General features: G+C 43.1%; 1 protein-coding gene across 1 annotated transcript in view; it reads left to right on the top strand.

The window, feature by feature from the left end:
- Positions 1-25,507, top strand: part of LOC126198743 (uncharacterized) — a 213,109-nt gene that overhangs the window by 114,514 nt on the left and 73,088 nt on the right. The window contains exons 7-8 of the mRNA XM_049935293.1: positions 17,377-17,589; positions 24,538-24,712. Of these exons, the coding sequence (XP_049791250.1) occupies positions 17,377-17,589; positions 24,538-24,712 (388 nt within the window). The remainder of the gene's footprint in view (positions 1-17,376; positions 17,590-24,537; positions 24,713-25,507) is intronic.

Below are 25,507 nucleotides of genomic sequence, written 5' to 3' on the forward strand. Positions count from 1 at the left end.
AAAATAATCAACGTAATTAGATACAAAAAAGTGGGTTTGCTCCGCCTATGGCGTAAAATGGAGTATCAATTTAAACGAGTGGAAGAAACTTGTACTCGAGAAAAAAGGTTAATTCTAATGCAAAAAATATTTAAAAACATATAGAAATCAAATGGCTATGGTTCAAATGGCTCTAAGCACTATGGGACTTAACATCTGTGGTCATCAGTCCCCTAGAACTTAGAACTACTTAAACCTAACTAACCTAAGGACATCACACACATCCATGCCCGAGGCAGGATTCGAACCTGCCACCGGAGCGGTCACGCGGTTCCAGACTGAAGCGCCTTTAACCGCACGGCCACACCGGCCGGCTTTAAAAACATATAGAAATCCTTAAATGTACTACCAAGGGATACAATAAATCTTTTTTCAGTACTAAAACTGGTTTATAACAAAAAACTTCCAAAGTTCAAAATTTTTCACTAATGTAGGCAATGTTCTCAATAAATAGTCCCAATAAAAAACCGAAAACACGCTTTATTAAGAACAGCAATCACAAACGAAGTGGTTATGTCCATCCACAGCACTGGAACATTGCCCATGAGCCCAGACACGGCAAGACAGATACTGGACCCATCCTTCTAATGACAACAAATCTGAATATAGCCCTTTATATCATGCGCGATACGTCTGGGTCTTCTTCGCTTAATGAAGTCGATAAAACTTGCTTTTCAATGATATTTTAGCTGGTCTGGTCTTTCGAAACGTTGTTTTCTGCATCTTCACCTTCGTTACAGGTTGACCCTTTTGTTTCTCCCCCATAAAAAGTTTCACTTTTGGGTTTTTCTTTTCATCTTTAGCATTCTTGCCTTTTTCTTCGAATTCCAAATCACATTTTTATGAACAAGATTCTAGCATTATTGCTTTCCCTTTTCTCCTATCGGTGATTTACTTTTCACTTTATTCCAAGTCACTCTTTGGAGGAAGTATTAGAAGTTTTTTCCAACTCGATTTTGGCCCACCCGGTTTATTCGATTTTGCCCCGCACTTCGACATTGACATGGCGTTGGAAAATTAGCATTTACATTATGCGCATCATATCATCATTGAGAGTCACTGAAATACACACTCAATCGAAATACAGTGAAGCGCTAAAGAGGCAGGTATAGGCACACATATTCATATACAGAGATATGAAAACAGGCAGAATACGGCGCTGCGGTCGGCAACTCCTATATAAGACAGTTGGAGTCTGACGCAGTTGTTAGATCGGTTAATGCTGCTACAATGGCAGGTTATCAAGATCTAAGTGAGTTTGAACACGGTGTTATAGTCGGCGCACGAGCGATGCGACACAGCATCTCCGAGGCAGCGGTGAAGTGGGGATCTCCCCGTACGGATATTTCACGAGTGTACCGTGAATAACAAGACTCCGGTAAGATATCAGATACCCGACGTCGATGCGGCCGGAGAAAATCCTTCAAGAACGGGACCAACGACGACTGAAGAGAGTCGTTCAAAGTGACAGAAGTGCAAGCCTTCCGTAAATTGCTACAGATTTCAATGTTGGGTAATCAAATGTCAGTGTGCGAACCATTCTACATCGCCGATATGGGCTCTCGAAGCCGAACACCCATTCGTGAACCCTTGATGGCTGCATGACACAAAGCTTAACGCCTCGCCGGGGCCCGTCAACACCGACGTTGGACTGTTGATAACTGAAAACATGTTGCCTGGTCGGACGAATCTCGTTTCAAATTGTATCGAACGGATGGAAGTGTACGGGTATGGCGACAACCTCATGAATCCATGGACCCTGCATGTCAGCTGAGGACTATTCAAGCTGGTGGAGGCTCTGTAATGGTGTGGGGCGTGTGTGGTTGGAGTGATATGGGACGATACGTCGAGATACGACTCCGATTGGCAACACGTACATAATCATCCTGTCTGATCGCCTGCATCCATTCATGTCCATTGTGTATTCCGATGGACATGGGCAATTCCAGCAGGAAAATGCGACACCCCACACGTCCAGAATTGCTATAGAGTGGTTCTAAGAACACTCTTCTGAGTTTAAACACTTCCGCTGGCCACCAAACTTCCCAGACGTGAACAATCTTGGATGCCTTGCAACGTACTAACCTGTATTTACCCATTAGTAATTCCGTTTCGGCAAAACGGCCACAGAAGGACATTTGTACCAAAACTGATCGCATTTTAATCATATTGCTAACATTATGCATTACATTTATAGTGTTCATAATATTCTTGCAAAGGCAGAACAGAGTGACAATTTTATTCATATTACTTGTAGCTGAAATAGCACTGTCAAAGCCTGAAAAGCGCATTCGCACAGTCTTTTGCAAATAACACGACTTTTTATTATGACTCTAAAAAATAGGTCATAGGTAGCGAAAATTAGTCACTAGATGTTAATGGAACTTATTTATTTTCATAACGCGTTTCGGACGTGGCCCATCATCAGGTGACTTACTAAATTATTAACACAATTTTACATTACAAATGTGAACACATGCAGAAACATATTTGTATAGCCACAACGATTTGAATCGAAATTTATAAAAAAATTCTACACAAATGCGTACTACAATACGAGTACAATGCTATTACAGAGAAGTCTTTTGGCTTATAAGACATGAAGTTAGTACATTCACGTAATGACAAAAAGACTGACATGGCAGCTAGCAGACGAATGAATATAGGGGGCTCTCAACACCGCATAAGTAACCTCGCTTACACTACATGGCGGTTGAGTGGTGGCGCTGCAACCCGCCAGAACGTAACTTTTTTGTAAAGTTATTTTCCAGTAGTAACAAATATTCATTCAGTACTGAAGGTGACATGTATTCCATGCCTACATGTAGGCAAAGTAAAACATTTTTAAGACAAACGGTAAAAAAATAAAAGTAAAAAGATTAAACCTACACATAAAATCGTAGTTAGAAGGTAATTCGGTTTGTTGGAGAATATGTGTACGTCACAAATAAAACAGAAGATAGTACATTTGTAATAGTAAAAATTGTAAAAGAGAAATTAAGGTATCAAAAATATTGAAACTATTGTTTGTTACTTGTTCATTAATTAAGTACAACAATGAGCATAAATTTCAAGGGCTTCTAAAATGTCCAGATCCCTATCTTTGGGTTCCAAATTTAAAATGTTTAAACTATTGTCAATAGGACGTTAACTGGAGGCCATTTTCCCTCAAATGACAACACAGAGCACTGCTATTACTTGTACTATTGTGCTCCCTGCATCTTGTTTTACAATCCTTCTCGCTTTGGCCTATGTATGCATGAAATATACGCCACTTTGAAATTTGTATAAATATCTGTTTCTATTGTAAAGTCTTACGAAAAAGTGAGTTCACTATCCTGTATTGTAGGGCTGCAACGCCACCACCCACACGTCATCCAGTGTACGCGAGTTTACTTACGCGGTGTTGAGAGCCCCCTATATTCATCCGAACGCTAGCTGTTTGTATGTCATAACAGTATTTCTGTCCTTGCGTGGATGTGGTAGCTTCATGTCTTACAAGTCGAAAGACTTCTACGTTACATCATTGTACTCATATTTCACTGTGCTACGTATTACTTTAAAAATATTTCAAATTTTGGTTCAAACCATTGTGCTTGCATAAATACGTTTCTGCCTGCATTCATATTTGTAATGTAAAAATTTGTTATTTATTTGACAGGTCATCTGATGATGGGCTACGTCCGAAACGCATTATGAAAATAAAGTGTTCCATTAACATCTAATGACCACTTTTTGCGATCCATCAACTGTTTTTAAAATCATAATATAAATCATTAAAAATGGTCACACGTATCACTCACACTTTTTCAGTCATACTTATGATAAAAAGAATCTAAATCAGAAATTTAGATAAAATTTTGGACCTCTACCTGCTTTGGTAGTGAAACTGACTTAGTGGCGAGGGCTGAATTACTCTTGTTCTCACTAAGTAGGACGTGCAATACAACCACTTTACCAGGTTTTTATCATCAACACTCGAATTACCTGCAAGCAGAACTGACAGTTTCCCGCCGGTGCATGCGCTGTCCTCCACAGAATGTCTCGAAATTGATAATTAATAATGTACTACAAATCACGTTTAAAAATATATCGAGTCGTGGTATTAATTTACGACGTTTATACCTCTGGACGGAACAAAATTTCGCGGCACACTTCATAGGACTTTGCGACACAATAGAAGATAGCGACATACCAATTCAGAAAGACAGTTACGTTGTAGTTAGCGGTATTAACGCTTTAAGCGGCATTCGACGGGAGCCAGTGAGCACATTGCCGGTAAGTATTGAAGTGCACATGAACAACTTAAAGATGTATGTTGAATCATTGTAGACGAGCATAGTGTAAAGACGCACTGCGACTGAACGTATAGTTAAGGAAATATTGGTCACTGCAAAATCTAAAAGCATAAATATTTTTAGATTTGTATTCCTTCTTAATATTAGTGGTAAATCCACCTTCAACATCACTTTCAGCATGGTTCGTGCTGTCTGAATAACTAAAAATTCTGTCGTAAAATCACTACTCCATGTTGTTGTTGTGGTCTTCAGTCCTGAGACTGGTTTGATGCAGCTCTCCATGCTACTCTATCCTGTGCAAGCTTCTTCATCTCCCAGTACCTACTGCAGCCTACATCCTTCTAAATCTGCTTAGTGTTTTCATCTCTTGGTCTCCCTCTACGATTTTTACCCTCCACGCTGTCCTCCAGTACTAAATTGGTGATCCCTTGATGCCTCAGAACATGTCCTACAAACCGGTCCCTTCTTCTTGTCAAGTTGTGCCACAAACTCCTCTTCTCCCCAATTCTATATAATACCTCCTCATTAGTTATGTGATCTACCCATCTAATCTTCACCATTCTTCTGTAGCACCACATTTCGAAAGCTTCTATTCTCTTCTTGTCCAAACTATTTATCGTCCATGTTTCACTTCCATACAGGGTTACACTCCATGCAAATACTTTCAGAAACGACTTCCTGACACTTAAATCTATACTCGAAGTTAACAAATTTCTCTTCTTCAGAAACGCTTTCCTTGCCATTGCCCGTCTACATTTTATATCCTCTCTACTTCGACCACCTTCAGTTATTTTGCTCCCCAAATAGCAAAACTCCTTTACTACTTTAAGTGTCTCATTTCCTAATCTAATCCCCTCAGCATCACTCGACTACATTCCATAATCCTCGTTTTGCTTTTGTTGATGTTCATCTTATATCCTACTTTCAAGACACTGTCCATTCCGTTCAACTGCTCTTCCAAGTCCTTTGCTGTCTCTGACAGAATTACAATGTCATCGGCGAACCTCAACATTTTTATTGCTTCTCCATGGTCTTTAATACCTACTCCGGATTTTTCTTTTGTTTCCTTTACTGCTTGCTCAATATACAGCTTGAATAACATCGGGGAGAGGCTACAACCCTGTCTCACTCCCTTCCCAACCACTGCTTCCCTTTCATACCCCTCGACTCTTATAACTGCCATCTGGTTTCTATACAAATTGTAAATAGCCTTTCGCTCCCTGTATTTTACCCCTGCCACCTTTAGAATTTGAAAGAGAGTATTCCAGTCAACATTGTCAAAAGCTTTCTCTAAGTCTACAAATGCTAGAAATGTAGGTTTGCCTTTCCTTAATCTTTCCTCTAAGATAATTCGTAAGGTCAGTATTGCCTCACGTGTTCCAATATTTCGACGGAATCCAAACTGATCTTCCCCAAGGTCGGCTTCTACTAGTTTTTCCATTCGTCTGTAAAGAATTCGCGTTAGTATTTTGCAGCTGTGGCTTATTAAACTGATAGTTCGGTAATTTTCACATCTGTCAACACCTGCTTTCTTTGGGATTGGAGTTATTATATTCTTCTTGAAGTCTGAGGGTATTTCGTCTGTCTCATACATCTTGCTCACCAGATGGTAGAGTTTTGTCAGGACTGGCTCTCCCAAGGCCGTCAGTAGTTCTAATGGAATGTTGTCTACTCCCGGGGCCTTGTTTCGACTCAGGTCTTTCAGTGCTCAGTCAAACTCTTCACGCAGTATCCTATCTCCCATTTAGTCTTCATCTACATTCTCTTCTATTTCTAGAATATTGTCCTCAAGTACGTCGCCCTTGTATAGACCCTCTATATACTCCTTCCACCTTTCTGCTTTCCCTTCTTTGCTTAGAACTGGGTTTCCATCTGAGCTCTTGATATTCATACAAGTGGTTTTCTTTTCTCCAAAGGTCTCTTTAATTTTCCTGTGGGCAGTATCTATCTTACCCCTAGTGAGATAAGCCTCTATATCCTTACATTTGTCCTCTAGCCATCCCTGCTTAGCCATTTTGCACTTCCTGTCGATCTCATTTTTGAGACGTTTGTATTCCTTTTTGCCTGCTTCGTTTACTGCATTTTTATATTTTCTCCTTTCATCAATTAAATTCAATATTTCTTCTGTTACCCAAGGATTCCTACTAGCCCTCGTCTTTTTACCTACTTGGTCCTCTGCTGCCTTCACTACTTCATCCCTGAGAGTTACCCACTCTTCTTCTACTGTATTTCTTTCCCCCATTTGTGACAGTTGTTCCCTTAGGCTCTCCCTGACACTCTGTACAATCTCTGGTTCAAACAATTTGTCCAGGTCCCATCTCCTTAAATTCCCACCTTTTTTCAGTTTCTTCAGTTTTAATCTACAGTTCATAACCAATAGATTGTGGTCAGAGTCCACATCTGCCCCTGGAAATGTCTTACAATTTAATACCTGGTTCCTAAATCTCTGTCTTACCGTTATATAATCTATCTGATACCTTCTAGTATTTCCAGGATTCTTCCATGTGTACAACTTTCTTTTATGTGGGATATCAAAATGAAACAAAACTATACAACAACATTATTAGTCGACCACAGTGTTATTGCATTTGGGAGTGAGGCCACTTCGGTCGGTTTCTCGCGAGCTGTTATCGTGATATTTCAAGAGGACAACTGTCTTCAGATATTTCACAGTGCGAGGCGGTTTCCTTAAGCACCACTATACTGACGAACTTCCAGCATGCTGGAATAGCTGTGAGTCAGCAACTTCTGTTAATCAGTACAACGAAAAATCAATCCAAAGTAGCAAATTTTATGTTTTTTATTCACTCGATGACTATTTCGGGCCGAGACCCATTTACATATAATCGTAACACAGTCAAAAATGGCATTTCCGGAGACATGAAAAACATGCCAAAAATGTGCAACGAACATTTTTAACTGTCCTCTGCACATTTCTGACATGGTTTTCACATCTTCGGAAATACCATTTTTGACTACGTTACGATGATTTTAAAATGGGTCATGCCCCGAAATTAGTCATCGAGTGAATTAAAAAAGAAGTAAAATTTGCAGCTTCAGACTGGTTTTTGTTGAACTGACCGCCATACTTGTTTACTATACCTTCAACGCGCGTTTGCGCTAAGGGCCACGGGAGGCCAAGTATAATAATATCGTGGTTAGGTGGTAACTAGACCAACGAGTGGCAGCCTGTCAGCCAAATCACCACACGTGGACGATTTATCATCTCTGATTCATAATATTACTTGGGAGTTACAAGCGATCAGTAATCGGTTGCTGCAATCTGCAGTTTGGGCGCACACGTGCGGTATACGGACTTGCCTCGCAAACGCAACTCATTCCGACCGTTGGTTCTTAAACACGTTCTGTTCAGTGCTGGATCCTCAACCATTTGTGTAATTTTGACCCTAAAGGTTTGGGACACCCTGCGTATCTAGATAGGTTAGCAGTATTAAACGCACAAAGTGAGTAGCGACGATCCAACATTACTGATGCGATTAAGTGTCGATACTTTTGTTTTGGTGCCCGTTGCGTTGATATCGCTACCAAGTGTTGGACAACTTAATAATATCATAATATTGGTAGCGGATGTACCGAATGGTGCAGAGGAAAATAGTAAACTTCCATTGCTACTTTAATGAAAGTTGAAACGTACGCAGTATGTACGAGACTTCTCTTCTACATACCATGAAGTCTATGACGAACATATGAGATTTTTGCATCATTCACCAGTAATATTAAGTATGTAATCACTACAGTGGGTAAGCCGTTTGAATGTATCTGATCCAAATGTAGATAAAGGAAGAAGTTAACATTTCTAAGCAGCATATCAGAAAAAGAATGTTTTAAATAGACACGACTTTTCACTAGATGACAGTGGTACGTTTAATAATGGTACACGTGTAAGTGTAGCATGAAATTTACGCCAAGCCTCTGTTGCATTTGGAATATGTGTTCGTAACTGCTTACCTTTGTATCTGATTCCATCCCAGTACTGAATCATGCAAACAGAGCACAAGTTCCACATTTCGCTGTATATTCTGGATAGGTCTTTTTGTGTTAAAGGAATCCTTATAAATATGTAAAAATGTAGTCATTACGTCGCAGTATTGTCCATACCGGTACTTTTGTTCCTAAAGTATCAGATATCGATATATTTTTACGTATTTGTTTTCTTTTTTTTTTTTTTTTCAGCCCAAAGACTGGTCTATTGTAGCTCTCCGCACTATGGTGGGTCGGGCTTGGGTGTGTGTGTGTTGTCGTTAGCGTTAGTTAGGTTAAGTTAGTTTAATTAGTGTGTAAGTCTAGGGACCGCGACGTCAGCAGTTTGGTCCATAATCCTTACCACAAATTTTCAAATTTCCTCTATGGTGGAGACAGTGAAAGAAGGTCCCGGTCAGTTGCAGTTGGCTTGGTGCAGCTGCTTTGCACGTCTATCTCAACCAACTACGTAACGTGATACCGGTTATAGCGCTGCAAGGATTTCATTTCGATGAATTTACTACTATAGTCTATCCTGTACAAGCCTATTCATTCCTGAATAACTACTCTAATGTGAATCCATTTAAACCTACATATTGTACTAGAACCTCTACAATTTTTAACGCCCATACTTCCCTCTGTTACCAAATTGACGATTGCTTAATGTCTCAGCATGTATCCTATCAGCTGTCGGTTTTTTAGGGTTCTGTGTCTCGATTTGTAAAAACGGAGCGCTTACAGGATCGCTTTGTTGTCTGTCTGTCCGTCTGTTGGCCGGCCGCTGTGGCCGAGCGGTTCTAGACGCATCAGTCAGGAGCCACGCGGCTGCTACGGTCGCAGATTCGAATCCTGCCTCGGGCATGGATGTGGGTGATGTCCTAGGTTTACGTAGTTCTAAGTCTAGGGGACTGATGACGTCAGATGTTAAGGCCCATAGTGCTTAGAGCCATTTGAACCATTTGGCCGACTGTTAAAAAACCTTTTTCTTAGGGACAGGTAGCCGTATCAAGTCGAAATTTAAATTACATATTAAGACATATGGTCCCTTGGAGGAACAAAAATTTTAACCTCTAAGTCAAAGCAATCAAAAGATACGGCTGTTTATGTCACATATTTTGATATTCGAAAACTCGCTCGTCAAAACCTGTAGGATGCTTCCTATTGACATAGAATAATCGGATTTGGCACGAAGCACTTATTTACAGTACAACTAAACGAAATAAATCCAAAATTTTTTAATTGGCAATTACATAACATGACAAAACGTTTTTTGTCACTTTTTATCTGTCCGTCTGTTTGTCTATCAGTCGGTGAGGGCCCTTTCCTCTGAAAGTTTGACGTATCAAGTTCAAATTTATGGCACATACTAAACTCTATGGTCTCTTTGTGGTGTAAAAATTTTAACCCTCTAAGTCAATGCAATCGAAAGATGCGACTACTTGTGTCACATATTTTGATACTCAAAAACTCACTCAATTGAATCCATTGACCTAGAATCATGAAATTTGGCAGGAATCAAGGCCCAACAGTACAAGTAAAGGAAAAAATCCGAAAATTTTCAATTTTTAACCCGCCTGTCTGTCTGTCCCTCTTTCAAGACACCTTTTTCTCTTAAATAGTTCGGCGTATCGATTTCAAATTTATGTCGCATATTAAGGAGTGTGGTCCCTTGTCGGTGTAAAAAATTAACGCTTCTAAGTCAACGCAATCAGAAGATATGGCCATTTATGTCACATATTTTGATACTTGCAACCTCACTCATCAAAACGTATAGGGTACTTCCCGTAAACGTAGACTCATGAAATTCGGCAAGAAACAATCTTTCACAGTACAAGTAAAGTAAAAAATATGAACACTTGTTAAATTATAACTATAGCACATAAAAAAATCTTTTGCCATTCGAATATACATTGCAGTCATCTTCAGTCAAAGCATAACAGACAAATTACTGCACGTAAACATAAAATGTAAGTTGTAGTCATATTTTAGTAAGTAAATAAGAAAAAGTTTTATTAAATCTTCCCTCCCCACACATATAAACTGAAGTCACTTGCTCGCTTCTTTTTGTAAGTCCGTAGATATTTTGATACGGTCTTGGAATTCCTGAGACCAATATCTTGGCAATATCAATATCGATAACAGGCAAAAATCGTTAAAATTCTCGATTCCCAGAAAGGATGGACCCTCTATATATACAATTAAATTTATATGGAACCCTCACTGCGTGAGTACTGTTCGCACTTGGCCAATTTTTTAGTTGGGTTGTACTATAAATTTCTTTTCTCACCATTTCCTGCTCCTTAGCAACTCCTCGTCAGTTATTCGATCTACCCATTCCGCACCTCACCTTCACACAGTGCTTGCTAACACATGAATTTATATTCGATATTAGCAATTTTTTCTCTTTCACAAATTCTTTTCTTGCTATCGCCAGCCCGTACTTCCCTATCCACTTCGACCATCATCAACTGTTTTGCTGCACATACACCATCAGTTTATAACCTTTTTTTTTTCAAAACACCACAACCCTAAAAGTTTTTATTTCTTCTCGCTCAACTTTAATTCCTTTTCCAAATTACTCACTGAATTCCTTCACAGTTCCCTGAGTGTATAGTTTGAATAACTTCTGGGCAAGGCTAGAACTCTGTCCAGTGGGTAAATGAATGTGAATAAAACCGCAAACAGCTGTTAACCGATGATTTATTCACGACTGGCTTCGCTGCGTTAAAACACCAGTAGTGTGACACAGATTAGAACATGGAGGTGCCCCCACCGTTCGTAGTCACAGAATACAACCTCATGAAGAGAGGAAGTGGCCAACAAATAAGAAGCAGCAAAGCATTGGGGCGGGTAGTGCAGATCAGGCACAATAACAAACTAGTCCGAACCGAGAGTGAACATCAGATAACAGGAGACGCCATTTATAATGTCAAAACTCCGTAGTTGGTTGTTGCGGGGGTGGAGCAATGGAGGCCGTCAGCTGTACGCTGAGGTAACAAAAGTCTTGGGACACCACTCAACACCGTGTCCGACCTCCTGTTGTCCGGCTGCCTCTGTACCGTCCATAACTGTGAAAGTGGTACCAGAGCAGGACTTGTACAGGAACTGACATCTCGACTACGTCCCATAAATGTTCGATGGGATTCATTTTGGGCGATCTGTGTGGTCAAATCATTCGCTCGAACTGTCCAGAACGTTCTTCAAACCAGTTGTGAACAGTTACGACCCGGTGACATGGCGCCTTGTCATCGATAAAAATTGCATCGTTCTCTGCGAACATGAAGTCCGTGAATGACTGCAGATGGTCTTCAAGTAGCGAAAAATATGCATTTGCAGTTAATGACCCAATCCATTCCATGTAAACATCGATTTCGGCCGGGTTGGAGATTTTCTCTGCCCGGGGACGGGGTGTTTATGCTGTCCTCATCATGACATCATCATCATTCGTGACAGTGGCTAGATTGGGCTGTGCAAAAAAATTGAGCTGTGTAAAAATTGGGACTCTGTGCAGGCGCTGATGACCGCACAGTTGAGTGCCCCACAAACCAAACGTCATCATCATCATCATCATCATCTAAACACAGCCCCCGCCATTATGGAGCCACTACCAGCTTACACAGTGCCTTGTTGACAACCTGGCTCCATCACTTCGCGAGGTCTGCGCCACACTCTAACCCTACCGTCAGCTCTTACCAACTGAACTTACCTGACCAGGCAACTACTTTACAGCCGCCTAGTGTCCAACCTATATGGTCCCGAGCCCAGGAGAGGCGTCGCAGACGATGTCATGCTTTTAGCAAAGACACTCGCGTCACTCGTCTGGCATAGCCCATTAACACCAAATTCCACCGCACTGTCCTAATGTGTACGTTCGTCGTACGTCCCAGATACATTTCTGTGGTTATTCCATACATGTGCTGCTTGTTTGTTAGCACTGAAAACTCTATGCAAACGCCGCTGCCGTTGGGTGAAGGCCGTCGGCCACTGCGTTGTCCGTGCTGACGGTAATGCCTGAAATTTCGTATTCTCGACGCTCTTTTGGTGCTGTGGATATCGGAATTTTGAATTCGCTGACTATTTCCTAAATGGGATATTGCATGCGTCTAACTCCAACTAACATTCCGCATTCACAGTCTGATAATTCCCGTCGCGCGGCCATAATCACGTAGGAAACCTTTTCACACAAATCATCTTAGTACAAATGACAGGTCCGCCAATTCACTGCCATTTTATATCTTGTGTACGTGATAATACCGCCATCTGTATATGTGCGTATCGTTATCTCATGAGTGTTTGTCACCTCAGTGTACACTAGTCCGCTCCCACTAGCTGACTGGCAGTGAATGCCACCACCCTTGATACTAACGTGCAATCTGCATGGTACGTAACTGTTAATGGGAAACAGTTGTGCCAGTCCCGCCTACATCACATCCACCTCGCTGATTCACCCTTGTGTGCCACATGACAAGTGATTGACACGGATGAACATCGTTTCGAATGCGGGTCGGCAAAGGACGTTTGGTATTTGGTGCGTCAGATATTGGCTTTTCTCACACGCACGACTCCCGACGGGATAACTACCCGATCACTTCTTTTCCCCGATAAGATTTATTTCCCAAGAGCAAAAACGAACTCTGTGAAGTGGATCAGCGGCCACGCTGTTCACTACCTCTTCGGTAATGGCGAAAAGACAGTACCCGATTTTTGGTATTACCTCAACGAACGACATTGTGCGATCGTCAAGAACCCTAAATATAGGCAATATTTTTCTAATTTTCTTTGGAGTGCATTCCATAATCCGCCTCGCAGCTGGATTATCGATGACATGAGAAGATAACCATAGCACCTCTTCCCAGTTCCTTTTTTATGAGATTGAACAAACAACGGAAACAACACAGCAACGAGAAGACAGTCATCGAAAAATTCGCAGCGGGCTATAGTATGGAGCATCCTTTGTCGTAACAGGACGACTTCCTATTATTCTGTTTATGTAGCCGAAGAGGAACGGCCTTCCTTTTATCCATTTGTATAAAAATAAAATAAAATAAGAATAAAAAAAGCAGAAAAACAAACCTTCCAAAATCCTTTTTCCCTTTTTTCATTTTTGTTCAAAAAAAAAAATGGTCAGCGTGACGGATTGTCAATCCTCTGGGCCCGGGTTCGATTCCCGGCTGGGTCGGGAAATTTTCTCCGGCCAGGGACTGGGTGTTGTGCTGTCCCCATCATCATCCGCCGAAGTGGCGTCAAATTGAAAGACCGGCACCCGGCGAACGGTCTGCCCGACGGGCGGGGGGGGGGGGGGGGGGGGGGGCTAACCATATGAATAAATAAAAATAAGTGTACTCTAAACTAGCGCCTCCGGTCGTGTGGCGATACCCGCCAGTTTAGTGCACGCTGAACGCCTCCAGTGTTCTACCCTCAAGACAACGAAGTACAGAGTTTTCTGTCATAAATGGGGTCTCCTATCACCTGATGTTCACTCTCAGTTCTGACTAGTTTGTTATTGTGCCTCATCCCCTGCGCTACTAGTGCACAAGTTATTGATAGCCTTACCCTCAGTGTATTTTAACCCTGTTAAGTTAAGAATTTCAAATAATGTATTCCTGTCAACCCCGTCAAATATCTTACCTAAATCTATAAATGGCTTGTATGTAGGTTTGCCTTTCTTCAGCCCACCTTCCAAGACAAGGCGTAGAGTCAGTAATGCCTCTCTTATTCCTACACTTCTCTAGAACGTGTTCCCACAGCTCTTACAAGGGAACCTCCCCATCGCACCCCCCTCAGATTTAGTTATAAGTTGGCACAGTGGATAGGCCTTGAAAAACTGAACACAGATAAATCGAGAAAACAGGAAGAAGTTGTATGGAACTATGAAAAAAATAAGTAAAATATACAAACTGAGTAGCCCATGCGCAAGATAGGCAAAATCAAGGATAATATGAGCTCATGAGCGCCGTGGTCCCGTGGTTAGCGTGAGCAACTGCGGAACGAGAGGTCCTTGGTTCTAGTCTTCCCTCGAGTGAACAGTTTGCGTTCTTTATTTTCGCAAAGTTATGATCTGTCCGTTCGTTCATTGACGTCTCTGTTCACTGTAACAAGTTTCGTGTGTGTGTTTTTCGACAGCACCGCAAAACCATGCGATAAGTAGACGAAAGGACATGCCTCTCCGATGGGAACCGAAAACATTTGATCGCAGGGTCATAGGTCAACCGATTCCTCCACAGGAAAACACGTCTGATATATTCTATACGACACTGTTGACGGCATGTGCGTCACATAACAGGAATATGTTGTCGACCCACATAACTTGCACTCTTGGCGAATGGGTAAAAATACTCTTCTACCTTGCCTGAGTTAGGTTTTCTTGTGGATGTGATAATCACTACCAAAAAAGATATGAAAACATAAGAGTTTGTCACATAAACTGCAACAAATGAATGCAAAAGTTTCACAGTCACACAGTTTTCCCTGTGCTCTGTCAAAACATATGTTTTTAACGTTTTCAAATTTTTCCGTGTGTAGACCGTCAAATCCTGCATATGTCCAAGCAAATCTGAACATGTCCTGGAATTTTGGAGAACGAAGTTGATTGTGTGTGAGTGCCTGAACTTTGATAATTTTCTGAAAATAAAAATTTAAAATTTTCACCCGAGGGAAGATTTGAACCAAGGACCTTTAGTTCCACAGTTGCTAACGCTAACCACGGGACCACGGCGCTCATTATATCTTAATAGCCTTGATGTTGCATATCTTACACATGAGTTACTCAGTTTGTATATTTTGCTTATTTTTTTCATAGTTCCAGACAACTTCTTCCTGTTTTCTCGATTGATCTGTGTTCAGTTTTTCAAGGTCTATCCACTGTGGCAACTTATAACTAAATCTGAGGGGGGTGCGATGGGGAGGTTCCCTTGTTAGGAATCCTCTGAGGTCGGCTACCACAAGTTTTCACACTCTTTTGAAAAATAATTCGTATCAGTGTTTTGCAACTGCGACTCACTAAACTATCGATGCCAACTATCGTATCGAATCTGGTTTTGGAAAATCTCGGATGTTCTTGCAGTTATGATCGAGATATACCTATTCCAGTCTGGAAGCTGGAGTTCTAGCCTATAACTCGATGTTTTACCTGTAGCATAATATTATAGTACAAAAGGAAGTCACACATATATACTCTAAGACAAAGAAACGACGCACCGGGAAGTAATTATCCGAATGGAACGGAAAGCGGTAGATGTGGTGTACATGTACAAACAACTGATTACAATTTCAGGAAAATTAGATGACTCATCAAGAGAAAGAGCTTCAGAAATTGAGCGTCAATGAGCCGGTGGTCTACCTCTGGCCCTTGTGCAAGCAGTTATTCGGCTTGGAACTGACTGACAGATTTACTGGGTGTCCTCCTGAGAGATATCGTGCCAAATTCTGTCCAATCGGCGAGTTCCATCGTCATAATCTCTAGTTGGTTGGAGGGCCCCGCCCATAAGGCTCAAAACGTTGTCAGTTGTGGAAAGATCTAGCGCCCTTTTAACTAAAGTTGGGTTTGACAAGCACAATGACAAGCAGTAGAAAGTCTCGCCCTGTGTGGGCAGCCAATATCTTGCTGGAATGTAAGTCCATGAAGGGTAACTAAACGGGGTGTAGAATATCATCAACGTTTCGTTGTGCTGTGAGGGTGCCGCAGATTACAACCACAGTTGTCGAGCTATGAAATGAAGTGGCCCATCACTTCTGGTTGTCGGGTCGTATGGCGTGCGACAGTTAGGCTGATATCACTCTGCTATCTCGGGAGTCTCCAGACGCTGGTCATCGGGGCTCATTTCGAACCGGGACTCATCACTGACGCCACTCCGGTCAGTGAGACTGCTGGCCAAATGTGCTTGACACCACGGGTAACGGGCTTGTTGGTGTATAGATGGTTCAAATGGCTCTGAGCACTATGGGACTTAACATCTGTGGTCATCAGTCCCCTACTTAAACCTAACTAACCTAGGGACATCACACACATCCATGCCCGAGGCAGGATTCGAACCTGCGACCGTAGCAGTCACGTGGTTCCAGACTGAAGCGACTAGAACCGCACGGCCACAACGGCTGGCGGTGTATAGATGTCAATAGTGGTAGGCGCAAGGAGCGCCACGAACTTATCCCCCTTATTGTGAGCTACCTATTAATGGTCCTTGTCACTGAAGCAGTCCTCAGCTTGTGGTCTTGCGGTAGCGTTCTTGGTTCCCGCCCACGGGGTCCCGGGTTCAATTCCCAGTGGGGTCAGGGATTTTTCCTGCCTCAAGTTAACTGGGTGTTGTTGTGTCGTCTTCTTCATCATCATCATTCATCCCCATTACGGTCGGAGGAAGTCAATGGCAAACCACCTCCACTAGGACCTTGCCTACTACAGCAGTTCGGGTCTCTCGCATCGTCCCCTAAACTCCTCGGAGTATGGGACCTCATCATAATCACTGAAGCATCAGTTGCATGTCGGAATGATGATAGTGATGAAAACGGGGCTCTGAGTGCCTCTAAGACGACTGCTCGTTCCTCTTGTTGTATGGTCTCTCTAGGTCGACCGCTTCCTTCTTGACATTGCGTTCAGTCGTGGTTCATCCATTCCTGCCAACATCGTCCAATAGTGGCATCGTTCCTATTCAGATGTCGAGCGATTCGTCGATTACTCCAACTGGCTTCTTTCAGCCCTACTACATATCCTCTCTCAAATGTTAACATCTGCGTATATTGTTCATGCGTCTGTTATTGTCCAGCAGAGTACACAGAATGAAATCCGAAGAGACCTTATGCCTGATATCGAAATGCGCAGCAGAGTCACACATTCATCCGTCGGCCGGCAAATTTCGCATTTTCCGTCGATGCCTGTATGAACATCAATTTGTGACCAGTTTGCATACCTCCTTCGTAGTGAGTCGATCTTTTTGGGGTTTTTTTTTTAGTTAATATTTGAGCATCCTACTGGCATACACATATACTATTTTTACAAGCCCTTACGTTGCAAGCGAGTTGTCTTCATTCTCCTGATCCTTGCTCATGCATGTTGCTGTTGCAGGGTGTTCGCGGATGGCCTGGACAGCGGAGCAGCTGCTAAGCAGCGAACAGTTGCAGCGCGCAGGGTCTGCTCGGTGCCGGGAAGACGGCTCGTACGACCCGCTGCAGTGCGTAGCGGGCACCTGCTACTGTGTCAACACGACCACCGGTCAGCCATTAACGGACAGCGGCACCGTCAACGTCAACAACCTCGTCGCCGGTTCGCTGCCCTGCTGTGAGTGCTCCTGCACATATGTTTCGAGTCCATGCCATTTGATTTATATCGTCCCACCAGCCACCTCACTGAGAGTGCACATATAACGCGTGCACACCAAACAGCTCACATTTACACTACTGGCCATTAAAATTGCTACACTAAGAAGAAATGCAGATGATAAACGAGTATTCATTGGACAAATATATTATACTAGAACTGACAGGTGATTACATTTTCATGCCATTTGGGTGCATAGATCCTGAGAAATCAGTATCCAGAACAACCACCTCTGGCCGTAATAACGGCCTTGATTAGCCTGGGCATTGAGTCAAACAGAGCTTGGATGGCGTGTACAGGTACAGCTGCCCATGCAGCTTCAACACGATACCACAGTTCATCAAGAGTAGTGACTGGCATATTGTGAGGAGCCAGTTGTTCGGCCACCATTGACCAGACGGTGAGAGATCTGGAGAATGTGCTGGTCAGGGCAGCACTCGAACATTTTCTGTATCCAGAAAGGCCCGTACAGAACCTGCAACATGCGGTCGTGCATTATCCTGCTGAAATGTAGGTTTTCGCAGGGATCGAATGAAGGGTAGAGCCACGGGTCGCAACACATCTGAAATGTAACGTCCACTGTTCAAAGTGCCGTCAATGCGAACAAGAGGTGACCGACACGTGTAACCAGTGGCACGCCATACCATAATGCCGGGTGATACGCCAGTATGGCAATGACGAATACACGCTTCCAATGTGCGTTCACCGCGATGTCGCCAAACACGGATGCGACCATCATGATGCTGTAAACGGAACCTGGATTTATCCGAAAAAATGACGTTTTGCCATTCGTGCACCCAGGTTCGTCGTTGAGTACACCATCGCAGGCGCTCCTGTCTGTGATGCAGCGTGAAGGGTAACCGCTGCCACGGTCTCCGAGCTGATAGTCCATGCTGCTGCAAACGTCGTCGAACTGTTCGTGCAGATGGTTGTTGTCTTGTAAACGTCCCCACCTGTTGACTCAGAGATCGAGACGTGGCTGCACGATCCGTTAGAGCCATGCGTATAAGATGCCTGTCATCTCGACTGCTAGTGATACGAGGCCATTGGGATCCAGCACGGCGTTCCGTATTACCCTCCTGAACCCACCGATTCCATATTCTGCTAACAGTCATTGGATCTCGACCAACGCGAGCAGCAATGTCGCGATACGATAAACCGCAATCGCGATAGGCTACAATCCGACCTTTATCAAAGTCGGAAACGTGATGGTACGCATTTCTCCTCCTTACACGAGACATCACAACAACGTTTCACCAGGCAATGCCGGTCAACTGCTGTTTGTGTATGAGAAATCGGTTGGAAACTTTCCTCATGTCAGCACGTTGTAGGTGTTGCCACCGGAGCCAACCTTGTGTGAATGCTCTGAAAAGCTGATCATTTGCATATCACAGCATCTTCTTCCTGTCGATTAAATTTCGCGTCTGTAGCACGGCATCTTCGTGGTGTACAATTTTAATGGGCAGCAAGTAAGAAAACCTTGTAGGATGTAGGAGCTACTCTACATTCCATGGCATGAAAAGGCGACTGCTACACAGGGTGATTCAGCTGTCCCTACCGACGGCGTTTCATGCAACCCGCAATGTTATAGAGAGTGCAACGCAAGAACTTCCTTATTTAGAAAATCAGAAAGTATTACAGACATTAATGTAATTCTTTTTCCTTTACAAAGAGTAACATCTAAAGTTTTGTTCCTTTGACTTTTAAAAATGATATCTTGAAGGTGGCCTCCGTTCTGCTCAATGCATTTGCTGAGTCGAAATCGGAAGTTTCGGTTCACATTTTCCAACATATCTCTGTCGATGTTGGCAGTAACAACACGGATGTTGTTCCGTAGCTCAGCCAGGACGATTGGTATACATCAAGAATTTGAGATAGCCCGTAAGAAAAAGTCGCATGGCGCTAAATCTGTCAAGCGTGTAGGCCTCTGGAGATCACCCCTTAAAGAGACGATCGGGGAAGTATTCGCGCGACATTGCCTTCGAGGTTCGTGCCTTGTGAGCTGTGGCGCCATCTTGTTGGAACCAGACATCACGCACATCCATTTATTCGAGTTCTGGAAGAAAAAACTGTTCTATCATCTGAACATATCGCTCAGAAGTGACTGTCACTTCCTTACCGTCCTCCTCGAAAAACCATGGGTCAAAATGCCAACTTTAGATACTGCACACCAAACAGACACACGTTCTGTGTGAAGAGGCTCTCGGGGGTTCGTGCCACTCCAATACCGCATATTTTGTTTATTCACGCAGCCAGACAAATAAAAATGAGCCTCGTCGCTGAAGAACACTAAGGCGTCATGAGGCAGCTCATCGATCAAGGCTTCACACTCATTCTTTCGTGGGAAAAAAATCACATGGATGAAGTGTGTGCACCACTGACAGTTTATACGGATGAAATTTCAACTCTTCATGAAGAATTCGTCTCACCGTGCGTTCATAAATTGCAATGGCAGCTTCATGTTTGCGTGCAGGTCGCTTGGGGGATTTCAAAATCGACATCTTTACCCTCTCGATGTTTTCATTAGTTCTGGTTGTTCTTGAAGCTATTGGTTTCTTTTTCTTCACACTTCCAGTATCCATAAACGTGTCTGCCCACATAACAGCTGATTTCCCATCATGAGCACGACTTGCAGGCGCGATGTTGAACTGTTCCCTGAATGTACGCTGAGATCTGATGATGACCGAATGTCCATTCGGAAAAAAGGCCGCAACGGCGAACGCGCGCTCTTCTCTTGCCCACTGCATGATCGCTACTAAACTAACCTTAACAGAAACTTTAAGTCTCGCACTTCTGATTGCACTGAAACCCACTCAACAATGAGTAACAGCCGCTGTGTGCCGCGCGTTTCAAATAAGGAAGTTCCCGCGCCGCACCCTGTATCTGGCGTTCATAAACCACGCTCGAGATTTTCATATTCACTCGCTCACTGCGCGCAAAGCGTTAGTCCTACAGAAAAAAAATGAATGGGACATTTTTGTAGGAAATTTAATGTAATTAAATTTTATACTAAGATTCGTTTTCACTAGAGGCTGTGGTTTTTAAGTTTCTCCAAAAAAAAAAAAAAGTACAAAAGTGCCCTTCAAACGCAGGCTCCTCTTGCATCCTAGTATAATGTTCATGGCACTCCACCCTAACACTTTACTAATATTTGCGAATGACTTGCCATATTACGCCACCGGCTTAATCGAGCGGTTACAAATTATGTAAATTTTACTAACAATTTTGTGAATTTTAACGGCATAATATAAACAATTACTTCGATGTATTCGTCAGGCCCTCTGACTACAAAGTACTCTATTGGATTCAAGACTTTCTTGCAGATAGAACCCAACACGTCGCTCTTAACCTAACTAAATGGGCAGATCTAAAGGTAATGTCCGGGAAGAGTGACAGGACCGCTACTGTTTACAATATCTATAAATGATCTAGTACAAAGAGTCGGATGCTCTTTAAGGCTATTCGCAGATGATGCAGTTGTCGATACCAAAATAGCAATGCCAGAAGATAGTAAAATTTGCAGAACGACCTGCAGAGAACTGATGAAAGGCTCTTGCTGCTCACCCTGAACGTAAATAAATGTACCATATTGCTCATACATAGGAAAAGAAATCCACTACTGTACAGCTACACTATTGATGACAAACAGCTGGAGACAGCGTCTGCCGTAAAAGATCTAGGCGTAACTATATAGAGCGACCTTAAGTGGAATGACCACATAAAATAGATAGTGGGAAAAGCAGAGAGCAGACTCAAATTCATATGAAGAATCTTAAAGAAATCTAACTCACCCACGAAAGAAGTGTCTTATAAGGCGCTTGTTCGCCCGGTTCTTGAGCATTGTTCATCTATCTGGGATCCCTATCAGGTAGGACTGATAGTGGAGATAGAGAAGATACAATGAAGAGCGGCGCGTTTCGTCACTGGATCGTGTAGCTGTTGAGAGAGCACTACGGAGATGCTAAACCAACTCCACTGGCAGACGTTACAAGAGAGGCGTTGTGCATCACGGACAGCACTTTTCAGGAGGAGTCGGACAACATATTACTTCCCCCCCCACATACATCTCGCGTATTGATCACGAGGAGAATATTCGAGAAATTAGAGCCAACACAGAGGCTTACCGACGATCATTCTTCCCACGCACTATTCGCGAGTGAAACAGCACTGGAGGGATCAAATAGTGGTACCGAAAGTACCCTCAGCTACGCACCATTAGGTGGCTTGCAGAGTATGATGTAGATGTACTGTGCTTGTAAAAATTAAGTTTAGATCGATTTGTCAACGTGATTCGTTTTAGCGTAACGTTTACAAAAGTCGTTTTCTTTTTCATTATTCTCACGGGCACGTTTAAATTAATAATGTCAACGAAATAGCTGACTATTATTGTTATTATGTAGTATTCTGCCTAGTGGCAGCTCCATGTCTTCTTCGTACGGAGAATTTCTGATTCCACTGTTCCCTGTCTTCGCTTCTTCCTTCAGTCTGTTGTATCTCCTTCCATCTTTCATGTCTTCCTCTGAGTTTCCCCTCGATGACATCATGTATGAGTCCCTCGTGTCTACGTACATGTCCAATCTAGTTGGCCTTTCCCTGAAGAATTGTATGCAGTATACTTCTCTTCTCTCCTACTCTTCGCAGTACATCGTCATTTTTTATGCCATCTGTCCACTTGATCTTTTCCATTCTCCTCCAACACCACATTTCAAAGCTCTCTAAGTATTTTTTCTCCTTCTTTCTCATGGTCCATGTCTCTGCTCCATACAGTTCAATGCTCCAAATGTAGCACTTTATCAGTTTTTTCCTCAATGCCAAACTATGACTATGCTGGTGGCGTAATAGCCCAATCAACTGAGACCAAAAAAGTTCGAATATCGGAAATAGTTCGTGTAGTCGGAAATTTTTGTACTGTGGTAGGAAGGAGTACCACGAACAACATACTAGAAATCCTGACTGGTGAGAGATGAGTGTCGGAGTGGAGGTGTATTCAAAGGTCACTTTCGTACGTTTTTCTCGAATAAGTCGAAAACCGTGGCCTCCAACGAAAACGTATGCCAGTACAAAATTTAAGTTCGTTAAATTTCTTATAAAAAGCTCCTATTCGTATTTCTGTAGGACTAATATAGACATGCCCGCCCAGTTGGCCGTGCGGTCTAACGCCTGGTCCCCGGCACGAATCCGCCCGGCGGATTTGTGTCAAGGTCCGGTGAACCGGCCAGTCTGTGGATGGTTTTTAGGCGGTTTTCCATCTGCCTCGGCGAATGCGGGCTGGTTCCCCTTATTCCGCCTCAGTTACACTACGTCGGCGATTGCTGCGCAAACAAGTTCTCCACGTACGCGTACACCACCATTACTCTACCACGCAAACATAGGGGTTACACTCGTCTGGTGTGAGACGTCCCCTAGGGGGTCCACTGGGGGCCGAACCGCACAATAACCCTGGGTTCGGTGTGGGGTGAAGTGGACTGCGGTAGTCGTCGTGGGGTTGTGGACCACTGCGGCTGCGGCGGGGACGGAGCCTCTCCGTCGTTTCTAGGCCCCCAGTTAACATACAATATGTACGTTTTCCTTGAATAAGTCGAAAACCGTGGCCTCCAGCGAAAACGTATGCCAGTTGTAACACCTACAACGCCTCTCGGTGTAATAAACCAAAATAGCTCCCAAATTAGCTCCCATGCCCTCGAAAAATAAATTCAGAAAATGTCCCAAGCCTCTCCACAAGTAGTAATTTGCGAAATAGAAATAAGAGACAAATAGAGGGAAATCTATGGTAGAAAAATTATAGAAAAAGAAAAGAATTTTAATCATAAATTTTGGAAGCATGGGAGGGGGGAAAAACGATAGAAATGGTTAAATTATTAGTTATTCTTATATATGAGAAAATCAATATTAGAGTCACAGAACGTCGGTCTTGAACACCAACGACAGCGTTTACTAAAGTATAAATAGACATACAATGCAATTATGATACTCCAGTCTCTACCCTCTAGTCTGTTCGAAGTCAATTAGGGCGTACAGCTTTAGGAAGCAACAATAGGAGCTTTATTAAACCAGGGCGCAAGAATAAATCGCGACGAGATTGTTTTTTGGAAAGCATTAATTTCAGATCAGAATTAGAACTTTTGTCATATTAGAGGAACGGGGAGGTGATCAATAATCTCTCTGACTTTAACGTCACTTCGTGTGAAGATTTAAATATTTTACGGAATTAACGATTTTTGGACAGATTCGGACTTTGCATTGTGATAGTGGAAAAGCTTTACTTCACGCGACTAGTAATCATAGTTCGTGACAGTTTATGGATATTGAACGGGAACAATCTTTTTATCGAAAGTGACAGAACATTGTTTAGTATCTCTGATATTGACGGGATTCCAGATTAGATACTTATTCAAAGAACCCCTTTGAATGCGATCGTGTGAATGAACTGATTTATTAATAATTATTGTTAAATAAAATAACGTGTTAATTTGAAACTGACTATTCGTCTTGAGCTTTACTTCGATTTAGGTTCATAAATAATTAAGTTACGTGATTTTCACCAAGAATAAACTGCAGACTAGTAACTGAAACAAGTGAACGAGAATCCATTGAAAACACTAGTATTAATTTACTTACGGTTTTTTCCTTCAGAACTGGGAAGACAATACGTGTAGTGACTCACTGGGGTTAATTTAAGAACTAGCCGGGATCAAACAAAACCCCTCAATACCAGTCAATGTATAGATAAATTAACATTCCTACTTTCATGCAAGATACGGAATTCGGGATAGAAAAAAGGGTCGCTACACAGTACAAAATTTAAGTTCGTTAAATTTCCTATAAAAAAAAGTCCTGTTCCTTGTTTCTGTAGGACTAATATAGACATAATCGTCTACGGGCGCCTTGAAGTTTTGGGGTGTGTTGCAGTCGACAAAGATCGTCACAGGGAAGGCAGGTGGGAGACGGACTGCGAGCGCGAGCGCCGGCTGGCCTTCCTGGAGGTGTCGCAGCTGGCGGCGGAGGGCGTGCTGGCGGTGGGGGTGGTGCCGCCTCTCTGCGACCCCGACGGCACCTACAGCCGGGTGCAGGCGCGCGCTTCCCGGTGAGTCTGCCTCCGGCCCGCCTCCTGTGGACGAGTGATTCCCCACATCTAGTGCTGCGCTTGACAACAACTGGGAGCCGGCCGTTGTGGCCGAGCGGTTCTAGGCCTCGGGCACGGATGTGTGTGATGTCCTTAGGTTAGTTAGGTTTAAGTAGTTCTAAGTTTTAGGCGACGGATGACGTCAGATGTTAAGTCCCATAGTGCTCAGAGCCATTTGAACCAACAACTGGAACATCTCCAGTAGCTTACGTCACAGCTCGTAAAATCTCATTCCTGGTTCGATATTTCAATTGACCACCTATGATCTGTTAGCTTGGTGCATAAGCTCGAAGCGTTTTTATTTTGCATGTTGGTATTCCGGTAGCTACGGTTTTCCAGAATGAGATTTTCACTCTGCAGCGGAGTGTGCGCTGATAAGAAACTTCCTGGCAGATTAAAACTGTGTGCCGGACCGAGACTCGAACTCGGGACCTTTGCCTTTCGCGGGTAAGTGCTCTACCAACTGAGCTACCCAAGAACGACTCACGCCCCGTCCTCACAGCTTTACTTCCGCCAGTACCTCGTCTCCTACCTTCCAAACTTTACAGAAGCTCTCCTGCGAACCTTGCAGGACTAGCACTCCTGAAAGAAAGGATATTGTGGAGACATGGCTTAGCCACAGCCTGGGGGATGTTTCCAGAATGAAATTTTCACTCTGCAGCGGAGTGTGCGCTGATATGAAACTTCCTGGCAGATTAAAACTGTGTGCCGTACCGAGCACGTGCTTGGGTAGCTCAGATAGTAGGGCACTTGCCC

The sequence above is a fragment of the Schistocerca nitens genome, chromosome 8 (assembly GCF_023898315.1).
Source record: "Schistocerca nitens isolate TAMUIC-IGC-003100 chromosome 8, iqSchNite1.1, whole genome shotgun sequence".
Taxonomy (NCBI): domain Eukaryota; kingdom Metazoa; phylum Arthropoda; class Insecta; order Orthoptera; family Acrididae; genus Schistocerca; species Schistocerca nitens.